The 12,689-nt window shown below is 40.4% G+C and overlaps 1 protein-coding gene across 1 annotated transcript; it reads right to left on the bottom strand.

Annotated features, from left to right (window-relative positions):
• Positions 1-1,327: 1,327 nt before the first annotated feature.
• On the bottom strand, positions 1,328-7,648 carry arf2b (ADP-ribosylation factor 2b). Its single transcript, XM_054598425.1, has 5 exons — positions 7,558-7,648; positions 5,426-5,583; positions 4,760-4,870; positions 2,697-2,821; positions 1,328-1,591 (listed from the first exon to the last, which is right to left on the bottom strand). The coding sequence occupies exons 2-5, from the start codon at positions 5,571-5,573 to the stop codon at positions 1,430-1,432; spliced, it is 546 nt and encodes a 181-aa protein (XP_054454400.1). The 5' UTR covers positions 5,574-5,583; positions 7,558-7,648; the 3' UTR covers positions 1,328-1,429.
• Positions 7,649-12,689: the final 5,041 nt, after the last annotated feature.

Raw genomic sequence — 12,689 nt, 5'->3', positions numbered from 1 at the left:
CAAAGTAAAAGATGCCAACCGTTGGTGAGAAAAACAAACCCTCTTCAGGCCCATCCGGGATTCACTGCTTTCAGATACAGGATTTGTCATACTGCTCAAAATGCATTTGGTTCAGTCAAAAGTACAAATAGAAATGCTAAAACTAGTTACAGAGAAAGAAAAACAAAAATACCACATGTAACATCTCTTAAAGGAATAACATGTGAAGCTTTGTGAATGTATCAGGACACCTGTTAACCGGCTGGAGTTTGTGAAATGCCCTACACCTTTAGTTTTATGATTCATTGTACCGAAGGTCGACTCGAAAAAATCCAATTCAATCCAAAAGTGTTAACTACCCAAAAAAATTTAACAAGAATTGCATATACTCTCAGATTCTAATTTTGATTATTTCGTTTTTAATTGTTGGCTTGCTTTGTGCTTCACAGTCTCACCTGCTGGGGGGAGGGGGGGGGGGAGGGAGAAAGGTAGTGTTCATTGGAGAACCATTGCTAAGAATATTCTGTTATATTCCAATAATAATAATAATAATAATAATAATAATAATAAAACAAACAGCATGATTTTCAAATGACACCAGAATGATCGAGGATGGGCGTTGTTGTTTTTTGTTTCCTTCCTTTTTCCTGTTTTTTGATTTGCTTCGACCTGATACAGGTTAAGATGCAATTAACTGAATCTCTTACTGGTGGGGGTTTGAGGTTTCAAAATCAAAAAAGGAGGTTAAAAATGAACATTTAGCTTTCAGTCAGGTGAACATCTTCTAGTTAACATAGATATATATACTACAGAGGGGGAGGCGGGGGGAGAGCTTGCACCCTTGCTCTTTCTTTGCCGTATGAAAACCATGCTTCCCCTGGAGAGTAAGGGTGGGGAGGAGAGGGAGGGAGGGGGGGGCCGTGCAAGACTTGGAGTGGGGAGGGTTGGGGGGTAGACTGAGTGGGGCGGAGGCGGAGTTTGGTGGATGGAGAAAGGGGCTTTAAAACCAGACTGCTGATTCCACAGGAGGTGTGTAAAAGGCACGCCAGGGTTACTCCCAATCCCAGCCAACATACACAGAGACGCCTTCACACCCACACACACACACACACACACACACACTAACTCATTCGCTGAACACACGAGGTACACGCACACGCACGCCCACACCCCACACACACACACACACACACACAAGCAGCACAGGCTAGAGCCCCGAGAGTACTGACGAGGACAGAAAGCAGGAGGGAGGGAATGAAGGAAGTTGTTGAAAGAAAAGAGCCGGGGTTTAAGATTTAGATGGGAGTGAATGGGTGGAGGTGGTGGTGGGAGGGGGGGTAAGGGGGGGGGGGGGCCTGGGTCCGGTGCTGCCGCTGTGTTTTGAAACAGAAAAAATAAACAACAAACAAAAAAAAAATAATAATCAAAAAAAACAAACTGTTGGAATGGATCATTTCTGGTTCTTGAGCTGGTTGGAGAGCCAGTCCAGGCCCTCGTACAGGCCGTCCCCGCTGGTGGCGCAGGTGGCCTGGATGTACCAGCTGCGCTGACGGAGGGCGTGCAGGCCCAGCTTGTCTGTGATCTCTGCAGCGTTCATAGCGTTGGGGAGATCCTGGGAGGAGAACACAAAGACGGGTCAGGGTTAGTGTATGCTCGCCTTAGTGAGGATGGCGCTCTGGTTGTTCACCACTTTCTGTTTGTAAATTGGTGCATGTGTCAGATCATACAAATGGTTTACTGATAAAAACACAGATTGTTGCAATCCCTCCTCCTCATTGTGGAGGTTGGTTTATGGTTTTTGCCAGTTACACCTACAATTTATGTGCATATCTATGAGTTACTTTCGTTGTATTTTTGATTCTTCACAATTCATTTTGTTGTTACACCCTCTGGTATAAATGCCTGCGTTCATTCTCGGAGCTCGCGCATCGAGTATAGCAAAGCTTCATGATGCAGGTTACAAATACAGAGATTCCAAAACCATTTTTTTCATTCTCGATACCTAAACTTGCACATCGGCCGATACCTGACATTAATAGTTTTAAATGATGTATTATAATCTGCTTAGAGCTAATGTTAGGAAGTTAAACACTAAATTGTCCAATATCTATTTTATGTTGCTGTGAAAACATTTCAAACAGCTGGATTTATTCAAGTTTCTCACCAATAACAAACATTTTCAAGATAACATTTGAACTGATATATTATAGAATCGCCTAATACTCAGTTTTACTGAATGGAGCTTGAGCGCATCATTATGTTTCACAGCACAATCTCTGCTAGCGGTTAGTAACGTTACTTAGCCAAGCAGGGCTGTGCTGCTAACAGCTAACGTTAGCTAGCTCTCCGGTCGATTTCAACACCGTCTTGTTGCTAAAATATGGTGCACGAGAGTGTTTGAACACAGGTGTGTAGTACTAAGTTGCGCATGCTAAGTAGCGACGAGCCAGGTTGTATAGATCGGGTAGCGAGTGAGATGTGCCGTTGTTCCTGTATCGCATAAATGAGCTGATAAATTATCAATAATGTGATATCTGATCGGTACATGGACTTTTGTAGCTGCCGATACCCGATCCATCATGTTAGGCTGCATAGGAGTCGTTTACGATACTGATATGGGAACAACTCTAAATACAGATACCTCTACCTCCATCTGGCAATGTAAGACACAAGTTAAACAGAAGATGGTGGAAGAAACATGAAAAATGTGACCTCACCTGTTTATTTGCGAAAACGAGCAGCACAGCGTCTCTGAGCTCGTCCTCTGCGAGCATTCTGGACAACTCCTCCCTCGCCTCGTTCACTCTCTCCCTGTCGTTGCTGTCCACCACAAAGATAAGCCCTGCATGCAAAAAAAATACAGTTCAGTGTTGAGACCAATACATTTAAATATATATATATCCATATTATTAGTGAAAAGACAGAAATAGTGGAATTGTTATCATTGATCTTCTGGTTCCAAAGCACTTTTTTTTCTTCTCACAGATCCAAAACCTGTGACTTTGTTCCGTTGATAATTTATTCTGTACAAATTGTTCCCGTTGCTTAACAAGTCTATTTGACTCGATAAATAAAGCGTAATATTCATATGGCAGAGTGTGGTTCTTACGTGGCAATTACCTTTATTTAATAACCCAAAAATATATAGGGATTATCCTGACAAACTGGATAAATGAACTGCTTAAACTAACTTGTATCATTTGGTAACTGCAGGTCTGTTGAGTGTGATCATCACCAAACCAAAGCCGACAAACACTGGAACCCTGCTATCTGTCAACTTGAGACTAACCCTTTCAAATTATATAAATGCAGCATGTTGAGGGAAGCAGACACGTTATGCTTTTCCACGGACACTCATAGTGAAACCTTTATATAGCTTCCTATCTCTTGTGGTGCTTTGTGGGTATTTGACAAAAGGAAGCCATAGAGGATCTGGTCAATCCAGAGTTTGTACGCTTCCTTGTTTATGAGCCAGCACGTTTAGAAAGTGTTTCCTCATCCCTGTAGCTAACTAGACAGGCAAACAGGTTATTATTATTATTGACGATGTTGTCACATTAACTGTAGAGGAGTGGACACCAGCATCGCTGTTAGATTACGGACCCTTTGCTGTGTGCAAAATATACTGAAACAAAGAATTCAATCCTCACTGAAAGCATCACGTTTGATACCACAGACACGTTTTATGTGTGGTATCAGTAAAACCACTATTATTTTAAAGAATTTAAGTCTCTAGCCTGCAAGAGAATACAAAAGTATCTCACTTATTCTGCAGGTGTTGTCTTTAAAATGTAAGTCAGTAGACCTGCTGCTTCTTTATACTTTCAGTGGCAGTTAAAGGTCAAAAAGGGTCCAAGTAATCTGGTCTCTGCAGGCAGTTTTGTATACTTTCAATGATTTTTAATGGAGGCGTTAAAGCACCATACTTCTCATAGGAGAGTCCTTTTTTTGGCTTGTGAGTCCTAAACAAAGAGGGGTCTACTTGTGAACCACCCTCACAGATCATCATGGTCTTAGTATGGACACGATTTAGCACTTTTATCAAAGAGTGACTTTTGACTTCAGATTCTTTTATTTTACTAATATCTTGTGACCTCTGAGATTTATCTTGAGACCATGTTATTGATCCCAAACCCGATGCTGGGAAACCTGAAGTAGAGGTTGTGGTATTTCACTTGGTTTCATTTCAATATGCTGGGACACAAGCATCAGCATCTTTACATGCTGTGGAATATCGCATGCAGTTTCTGAAATACTCCTCAGAGAGGTGTTTTTTTTTGATTCATGATGCTTTGTCTAACTGTCATCACCAAAGGGATTCACACATTCAATTTCACACTTGGATGCTCAATGTGTGGATGGTGATGTTTGCTGCAGCTGGATGTTTGTCTGGTGCGTTCGAGGAAAACGAGAAGCTAAAGCAAAAAGGTGTGACTGGGTGGAGCTGCTCAATCGGCTGAAATCAAAATAGATTTATGCAGGAAACAAATCATTTTGAAACTGGAACAAAATACCAGTTCAGCTGAGAATTGACCCCTGGGTTGCATCATTACAGGGAAACACTAGGGCGTATTACCCTACAGTGTCTTCACATAACCTGATGAATTAAATTTGAGGAAACGGTAGAGGAGTCACACAATAAGCCCTTTGCTATTTGAACAACGGTGTCTGAGTCACTGGTTGACTAATTTTAAGATCATCGCTTATGCACCAACGAGGCCACCTATAGGCAGGGATGGTCACTGACGCTGCTGCATGATAAACTACAGTTCCCACTCACCTTGAGTGTTCTGGAAGTAGTGGCGCCACAGCGGCCTGATTTTGTCCTGACCGCCCACATCCCACACTGTGAAGCTGATGTTCTTGTATTCTACAGTTTCAACGTTAAAACCTGGACAGAGGGAGGAGAAACACGGATGAGTCACTAAATGGTAAATCATGTTTGTACAATTCAAAGTTTTGAGTGCTGGCATTCGACAAGCCAGGCATTAAAGCACCCGATATCCCAAAACATCGAGGTAATCATTTTTATTAATATGAATTCAATTGAAATAAAGTTTATTTAGACCTCTAGTTCAGAGTGTTTAAAAGATAAAAAACAGGGCTTGGTATCAATCATCATGTTTCCATGAGTATACAAACTATCAAATACTGAAAACTGGCATCCAATGACCGGTCAGATTCTTAATTTTGTTTTTTATCAAATAGTTCCTGATTTATGAACTCATTTTAAAAGTATGTAATTTATGCAAAATTCTTCTACAGATGATTGTGTAAAAACATCTTTACATTTTTCTTGCAAATAGGGAAGTCCTGGTATCAGTCCAAAACTTATGAGGCATATTGTTATGACAATAGTATTAAAAATATTCAGAAAGTGCCCAGCCCTATACACAAGCAGGTGTAACATTTGTGAAGGATTAATAACAATAAAAGATATGCGTACCAATGGTGGGAATGGTGGTGACTATCTCTCCAAGCTTCAGTTTATAAAGGATGGTTGTTTTTCCAGCAGCATCGAGCCCAACCATAAGAATCCTCATCTCTTTTTTGCCAAACAGGCCTTTGAATAAGCTTGCAAATACATTCCCCATGGTGACGAAGCTGTAGAAGAAGAGAAGAACGCAGGGTTAGGAGAGAAACGTCTGTAGTGTTTCAGTTTCAGGGTTTCAGATGAGGCCAAGAGGAAAGGAGAACCCAAAACTGTACCATCACGATCAGTCATTGGTATACTGGTGGGAGATATAAGATTTTATCATTATTGGATAGCTCATAATGACACAAATAATTAACCAAAGAGCTTGACAATGGTGGAATGTAACCAAGTACATTCCTCAAGTACTCTACATTTTAAGGTGTTTGTACTTTACTTGAGTATTTCTATTTACTGCGACTTTATACTTCTACGTCACTACATTTAGGAGGGAATTATTGTACTTTTTAAATGTACTACATTTAAATAAATTGAATTACAACTACTGTTGGGTAGTTTAATCTATGATTACCAACAGACCTGTAGTATTGTTTACATAAATTATGTAATCTTTACATAATTTATGTAAAGTACAGATTACTCAAGTACAGTACTTGAGTAATCCTCAAATACTGTACTTGTACAACATTTTAAGGTATTTGTACTTTACTTGAGTATTTCTATTTACTGCAACTTTATACTTCTACACCACTACATTTAGGAGGGAAATATTGTACTTTTAAATGTACTACATTTAAATGAATTGAATTACTTTGCTGATTGAGATTAAATCAAGCAAAAAAATACAAATGAACTAAGAAACTATGATTACCATAGATTAAACTATTTTAGGTCATTAAAAGTAGCCCTGCCCTAACCAGCTCCTACATTTAAATGGTTAACACCTGAAAACATCAATAAGTAAACAGGCCATTCTACATAATAAATACTTTAGTTTTTTTAGGTATTTTTTCACACCAATACTTGTGTGCTCTTTTAAACGTACTACATTTAAATAAATTGAATTACGACTACTGTTGGGTAGTTTAATCTGTGATTACCATAGATTAAACTATTTTAGGTCATTAAAGTAAAATCATTTAAATGGTTAACACCTGAAAACATCAATAAGTAAACAGGCCATTCTACATAATAAATACTTTAGTTTTTTTAAGGTATATTTTCATCTTGTACTCTTCTAAGTTGTACCTGTAGTATTGTCACTTCATTAAATATATCTGAGTGCTTCTTCCACCACTGCAGGTGGATGACAGCAGTGTGTTTGTTGGAGTCAAAAGGAGGCTTTTCAATGAACAGTAGAGATGTTTACTTAAGTTAAGGGTCACCCACCATTATCTTTAGTGAGTTAAGATGCATTTAAAACACGTATCCAGCAGCAGCTACGTTGTTAACCCAGATAAACTGGACGTCTGGCTGATCACCAGATAAGAGAGGCCTGTTCCAGCTGGTACACTCTACCCCTGTGTGTGTGTGTGTGTGTGTGTGTGTGTGTGTGTGTGTGTGTGACAACACATCGACCTTAGCAACAAAAATATAAAAAATATAAAAAAAGGCACCACGTGGGTGAAATGTTGAATAAAAGAGTAACATGTCAATAACCTACGACAGGTAGCGTCAGCTGATTAAGGGCGGATGCTAACTTAAGCTAGCATGCTAGCTTATGTTAGCATGCTAGCTTAGGTTAGCATGCTAGCTTAGGTTAGCATGCTATCGGCAGCGACACGATTTCCGCGGACAGAAAACACCGCATTTTAATATATTAAAAAAAAAACCACATTTCACGTCGACGTGTTTTGATAAACGGTGAACGTGGATGTAAACACGGGGATCTGTCGTTAAACCGCCGGTGGCACCTCTCCGGTCCCGTAACAGGAACTGCCTCGGCTAGCCTGCTAGCTAGCTAGCTAGCAGGCTAGCCGCCGTTAGCTAAATGCCGCGTCACAGTAGCGATGGAACACCGTGACGTCGCGGCGGGCGCGCGCGGAAAAGCGAGCCCGTTCGCGCGCAGCAGATAGCTAGCAACCCCGCCGACACCGTGGCGTTTTAAAAAACCGAGAAACAAGCGCGTTTGTGCGGGTTATTACCTTTAAGAAAGACAGCTTCTCGATCTTTCCGTTATCTTTCACTGTCACTTCAAAATGGCGTCTTGCGCAACCAGGGAGACACCGGCGTGCGGGGCTCCTCCCACTATGAAACCTGAGCCAATCACAGCAAGGATGGTGTCACCGAGAGCCCGCCCCCTGCCGCACAGCGGACCAATCACAGCGTCGGCAGATCACTGCGCGCAGCCGTGGCGTGCTCAGTGCACAAAATGTCGAGGAAGTGATCAAATACACTCTAGTTTCAGACACAGTGGATGACAAAATCCAGGATTTTAGAGCTATGAGCGTGTTTTTTTCTTGCATGTGATCATAACTGCAGCTTGAGAAAATGTGACTGATATTTGATTGTTTCTTAGCAATATACAGTATAGGGCCTATAAGGGCTGAAGGTATGTGGACAGAGGTGCTCTGTTGTTTTTATGGCTTTGGATAGGCCCCATGGTTCAATAACACAATAGACTACAGTGAGCCTCCAGCTGTGTGGCAACAGTTTGTGTTTCCTCTCTTTCCTGTTTCAACATGACAATGTTTTCATGCACAGTGCAATAAAGAAATGGATTTCCCAGTTTGTTTTTCCCAGTTTGACTGGGCCTGCACAGAGCCCTGATCTCAAACCCATCCAGCTCCTTTGGGACTCATTTTGTAACCAAGTACATTTACTCAAGTACTGTACTTGGGTACAAGTTTTAGGTGCTTGTGTTTTACTTGAGTATTTTCATTTTATGCTACTGTATACGTCCACTACATCTCAGCGGTGAATATAGTACTTTTTACTCCACTACATCTCAGAGGTACATATTGTACTTTTCAATATACTACATCATCTCAGAGGTACATATAGTACTTTTTACTCCACTACATCTCAGAGGTACATATAGTACTTTTTACTCCACTACATCTCAGAGGTACATATAGTACTTTTTACTCCACTACATCTCAGAGGTACATATAGTACTTTTTACTCCACTACATCTCAGAGGTACATATTGTACTTTTCAATATACTTTTCAATATACTACATCTCAGAGGTACATATTGTACTTTTCAATATACTACATCTCAGAGGTACATATTGTACTTTTCACTGTACTACATCTCAGAGGTACATATTGTACATTTTACTCCACTACATCTAAGAGGTACATATTGTACATTTCACTCCACTACAATTCAGAAGTTAATATTGTACAATTGTAAAATTGTTATATCTGGCTATACTATTATACTTAATTAAAGTAATTATACTATATTTTTACTGCACAACTAAAATGAGTCCTTTCTTTCTTCTTCAGTCGGCCTTATTAAGGTAGGAGTCAGTCATCCATTATCCTTTGTGTGGACATTCTGTAATGGCTGAGCTACTGGACACCTGCTGAAAGTCAACAAAGACTCCTTTACACTAACCAGGTGGCCTCGAGCCTCTGCGGACTATTAGATCATGATTCTTGGTGTTTTCTGTTTCAGTTGAGAACGATTCTAATCCTCACATAAAGAATATTGTTTAAAAATGAGAGAAATGTTGATTTTGAGGGCATAAAAAGGAAATAAGAGTAAAACTTTTCAGTTGGGCTTGCTAAAAGTAGGTAGGCCTTGTTTAAATATTAACTATGGGAGGAGCTGGTTGAGCTCCACATTCCTCAAACATCATTAAAAAGGAGAAAAACAAGCCAGTCGAAAACCAAACTAAAAAACATTTTGACCAGACGCCAAAAATTAAGTCTCAATTTTAAAAAGTATTTTTGAGATTTTGAGCATTTTATTAACAGTATATTATTAACCATGATGGGTTAAACACTTTTTAAATTTTTTTCCTGATAGGAAGACAGTAGAATTTAAATATATAGAGTATAACAAAGACATGGAATCAGCTGATAAACAAATGTGTTTAATTGTTGAATATAAACTCCCTCCAGTTTCCTCAAAAGAAAACCAAATTCCCACATTTGACCTCCGTCCTCACTGGTAGCTGAACAACTTTAATAAATCCAAATTTCTCAATGAAAACAGTTGATCTGCATCACGTGATCTGATCATGTGTGAAATGCAGTCCCACATGTGATGCAGTCACATGAACTTTCTTTGTGCTGGCCTCTTTACTACTGTTGTAAACGGGTCTGTAGGTCTCATCTCATTCTATAGCAGCACGAGAGTCGTTTTCATCAGCTCGCGTGTCCTGAATGTTTCTCCCGTGTGGACGGAAGCTGGAGGACGCGATGAATGATCGAGGTCAATGACTGGAGAACTAGCCTCAGAGGTTATTTTTTTATTAAGATATAAAATGTCAGTAACGTTCAAGTATTAAAATCTTGAGGACTCGTACTGTATTGTGACACTTCTTCTTAGTTTTAAGCAGCTTCTCTCACTCGAAACGGCATTTAAAAAGGGCCAAGAAACACGAGACACTTTCCAGACTACAGAGGTAACAAAGAGGCGTACTGAAAGTAACATAGAGGTCAAGATAAAAAATATAGAAAAATCATCTTTACAAATAGAATATCAGCTTTAAAGTCACATCTCACTGATTAAATCACAACTCTCAAATTCCTACCAACAAGCACCAGCTGTCCTACTTTATATTTATATAAATATAAATAAAAATGTATGTATATGTATAAATATATAAACAAACTGCCCCAGGGAGGAGAGCCGAGATGGAAGCTAAGCTAACACAGCTAGGACCTGAAGCTACTCCACTACCCAGCATGCTCCTGGCTGTCTGATCCATCATGGTCCAGAATCAAGCTGCACTTGACGGACAGACAGCAGGACAGAGAGCAGGACTCCAGTGGGACGAGAGGAGGTGGACTCTGTGTTTACATCATGATGCTTGGTGATCAAACACAGTCAAAGTTGATGGACAATATTTTTTCCCAAGTTGAATTTTTTATGTGAAGATGTCGGCCATATGATGTGCTCAGATAATTGTTTTTATTGCTGCTGTTTATATTCCTTATCATGCAAATGTTTTTTTTTTTGGGGGGGGTTGTCATGTGTTTGTTGTGTTATAATTGGGCTACAACTTGATTATTTAGTGCATAATAATGACAATAAATGATCCTTAAATATTTATATTTATACTACCAGTCATATCAGCAGCACTTCTACACATGTTCACGTCCACATGTGTTAAGAACAATCAATGACTAAATTAGTGCAAAATTGAATATGCGAAAATGTCCGTCTCATTCTCGTAGTTCCAGCTTCCCGTCTGTGACTCTCCACCTCCAGCGCTGACATCTGTCCGGAGCGGGAACACAACGCAGCCACAGACAAGACTCTCTGATCTCTTGGTCAAAGGACACCGTCTTCCTGTCCAGAGTCTCCAGCGTGAAGGCTTTCCCAGAGATCTGTCAATGATAGATGAGATTTTGGGAATCAAACCTGACCGCTGACTGAAATATGTGGCCGTAGCATCAAGTATCAAAAAGGGTCGGATTCATAATCTTGTTACATTATTCTTTGATCAGATGGTTGAAACGTTGCCAGTTTCAGATCACAATACTTAACTAAAATTGTGAGGTACTTGTACTTTATTTGAGTATTTCCATTTCATGCCACTTTATACTCATAAATATTGCACATTTCACTCCAGTTTTTCCAATTTTATACTTTTATGCATTTGTTCCCCAGAGGACAAAAAATGCACTAAATATAATACTTTTAAACAGACAATTTGTAGGATTTAGCATCATCTAGTGGTGAGGTTGCAGATTGCAACCAACTGAATACCCTCCGCTCACTCCTCCCTTTCCAAGACTGCGCCAACTTGAGCATCCGAGAAATTGAACAAGAGACAAAATGCGTCAGGATCTGGGTGGCTTACCACCTCGGCTAAACAATTTTCCTTGGAAATAACCCAGCTGGATACCTGGAAACCATCAAACAGTCAATACCTCGTACCTGATCGCTAATTCCTATAGCAACGTGTCCCACTTTGACCTGCCGACGTTCACGGATCCTCAGACACTGGCCCTGGACGTTCTCAATCCAGATGTCAACACCTGGAGCACAAGAGAAGTGAATATCAATCAATTAAAAAAACAGAAGTTGACCAGCGCATAACTGAGTGATACAGTCGTGCCGTCTCACCTTCGAAGCAGTACGAGTAGGGCTGATTGTCTGACACCATCCACTCCATGTGTCCGCCCGTCTGACTGTTGCAGGAGGAGAAGACTCCAGAGCTCAGATCATCAGACGAATGATCAGACTCCTTAAAAATGAAGAGAACGTTTAGTTTTTTCAGGGTTTCCTTTTGTAGTTCAACATGTCCAATACACCTGCATAGATAAACACACACACCTCTGAGGCATCCATCTGTGACGTGTCGGAGCAGCTGAAACAGGACGGAGGGTCGTCTCTGGGTTCAGGGGACGGGGTCTGGATCGTGGTGCCGATAGCTACCTCTAGTGAGAGATGACATATCAGCAGTTTAGTACCAAGCAACATGCTTTCACTACTATTAAAGGAAAACACCAGATTTTTGAGGGTAATTGAACTAATAGATATCACGGCAAAACTTCACTAGATCAGGTGAATCGGTTGCTTACATTAAGACAGTTACTTTTTCTATTACATTATTTGGTTGTGTTATTTGCGGCTAATGTAGCCTGTTGGAATTTGTTTTAATTTTCAAACTTGTAGTCTTCAGCCCGGTCGACAACTCCTGATTAATTATATATATTTATGAGTAAAGTCGGCAGAGTTCCCTTTAAGACTGAGCCTGTGTTCCTTTAAATATGCAACGTCACTGTAAGACGTCGTATCCTAATTAAATGTAGTTGCACCAGATGAACTGAATTGATTCTGGAAGAGTTCCTCTGACTCACCGTCTCGGAGATATTCCAGCTCTGCCTCTGACCCCCATGAATCGTCATTTGTCTGTTGTCCTTTTTGCAGCAGAGGGAAATTACCTCGGAGAGCACGGAGATACTCTGTAGACACGGAGGAGTCCCACTCTTCTTCTTCCTCCTCCTCTACATCTCCTTCTTCTTCCCAATCACCCTCGTATTCCCTGTCACTTTTCAGCCACTTTTCAGGAACAAGTTCCTCCTCTCCCATGTAAATATCGACCTCTGAATCAGAACCGGTGTCCCAGTCTTGTCCGTTGGCAGAGT

The sequence above is a fragment of the Anoplopoma fimbria genome, chromosome 5 (genome assembly GCF_027596085.1).
Source record: "Anoplopoma fimbria isolate UVic2021 breed Golden Eagle Sablefish chromosome 5, Afim_UVic_2022, whole genome shotgun sequence".
Classification (NCBI taxonomy): domain Eukaryota; kingdom Metazoa; phylum Chordata; class Actinopteri; order Perciformes; family Anoplopomatidae; genus Anoplopoma; species Anoplopoma fimbria.
Note: the sequence above shows the minus strand (reverse complement) of the source record. Positions and strands in the feature narration are given on the sequence as shown.

What these genes read in the sequence shown, in the direction of transcription:
- arf2b (XM_054598425.1), bottom strand. Translation starts at nt 5,573, where the DNA reads ATGGGGAATGTATTTGCAAGCTTATTCAAAGGCCTGTTTGGCAAAAAA. An exon ending in CACCACCATTCCCACCATTG is followed by an intron (nt 4,871 to 5,425) that starts GTACGCATATCT and finishes CCCTCTGTCCAG; the next exon opens with GTTTTAACGTTGAAACTGTA. An exon ending in CTACTTCCAGAACACTCAAG is followed by an intron (nt 2,822 to 4,759) that starts GTGAGTGGGAAC and finishes TTTTGCATGCAG; the next exon opens with GGCTTATCTTTGTGGTGGAC.